Source organism: Corvus brachyrhynchos, unplaced genomic scaffold (assembly GCF_000691975.1).
Source record: "Corvus brachyrhynchos isolate BGI_N302 unplaced genomic scaffold, ASM69197v1 scaffold369, whole genome shotgun sequence".
Classification (NCBI taxonomy): domain Eukaryota; kingdom Metazoa; phylum Chordata; class Aves; order Passeriformes; family Corvidae; genus Corvus; species Corvus brachyrhynchos.
In genome coordinates, this window is record NW_008246055.1 from 185,255 (window position 1) to 185,874 (window position 620).

A 620-nucleotide genomic window follows, 5' to 3' on the forward strand; every position below is an offset into this window, starting at 1 on the left:
CGAGGAGTGCCGAGCCGCCTGCCTGGGCAGCGCCCGCCCCACCTGCCTCCTGCCCATGGTGCAGGGGCCCTGCCAGAACTGGGAGCCGCGCTGGGCGTACAACCATCTGCTCAAGCAGTGCCACTCCTTCGTCTACGGCGGCTGCGAGGGCAACACCAACAATTTTGAGAGCAAGGAGACCTGCGAGGACGTGTGCCCTTTCCCCAAGAGCCTGCAGTGCAAGGCCTGCCGCCTGAAGAGCAAGATGGTGCTGAGCCTCTGCCGCAGTGACTTTGCCATCGTGGGGCGGCTTATGGAGATCGTGGAGGACCAGGACTCCGGCATCGCCCGCTTCGCCCTCGAGGACGTCCTCAAGGATGAGAAGATGGGCCTCAAGTTCTTCAACATCAAGTACCTGGAGGTGACCTTGACCGACATGGACTGGAGCTGCCCCTGCCCCAACATGACGGCGGAGGACGGGCCCCTGATCATCATGGGCGAGGTGCACGACGGAATGGCCACGCTGGACCCCAGCAGCTACGTCCGGGCGGCCAACGACAAACGGGTGAAGAAGATCTACGAGCTGATGGAGAAGAAAACCTGCGACCTCCTGAAACGCTTCCAGGACTCGGGGAGAGCCA

The 620-nt window shown here is 62.9% G+C and overlaps 1 protein-coding gene across 1 annotated transcript in view; it reads left to right on the forward strand.

Annotated features, from left to right (window-relative positions):
• The window catches only part of WFIKKN1 (WAP, follistatin/kazal, immunoglobulin, kunitz and netrin domain containing 1), a 1,703-nt gene that overhangs the window by 988 nt on the left and 95 nt on the right, over window positions 1–620 (forward strand). Inside the window, exon 3 of the mRNA XM_008642396.1 lies at window positions 5–616. Coding sequence (XP_008640618.1) covers window positions 5–616 — 612 coding nt within the window. The remainder of the gene's footprint in view (window positions 1–4; window positions 617–620) is intronic.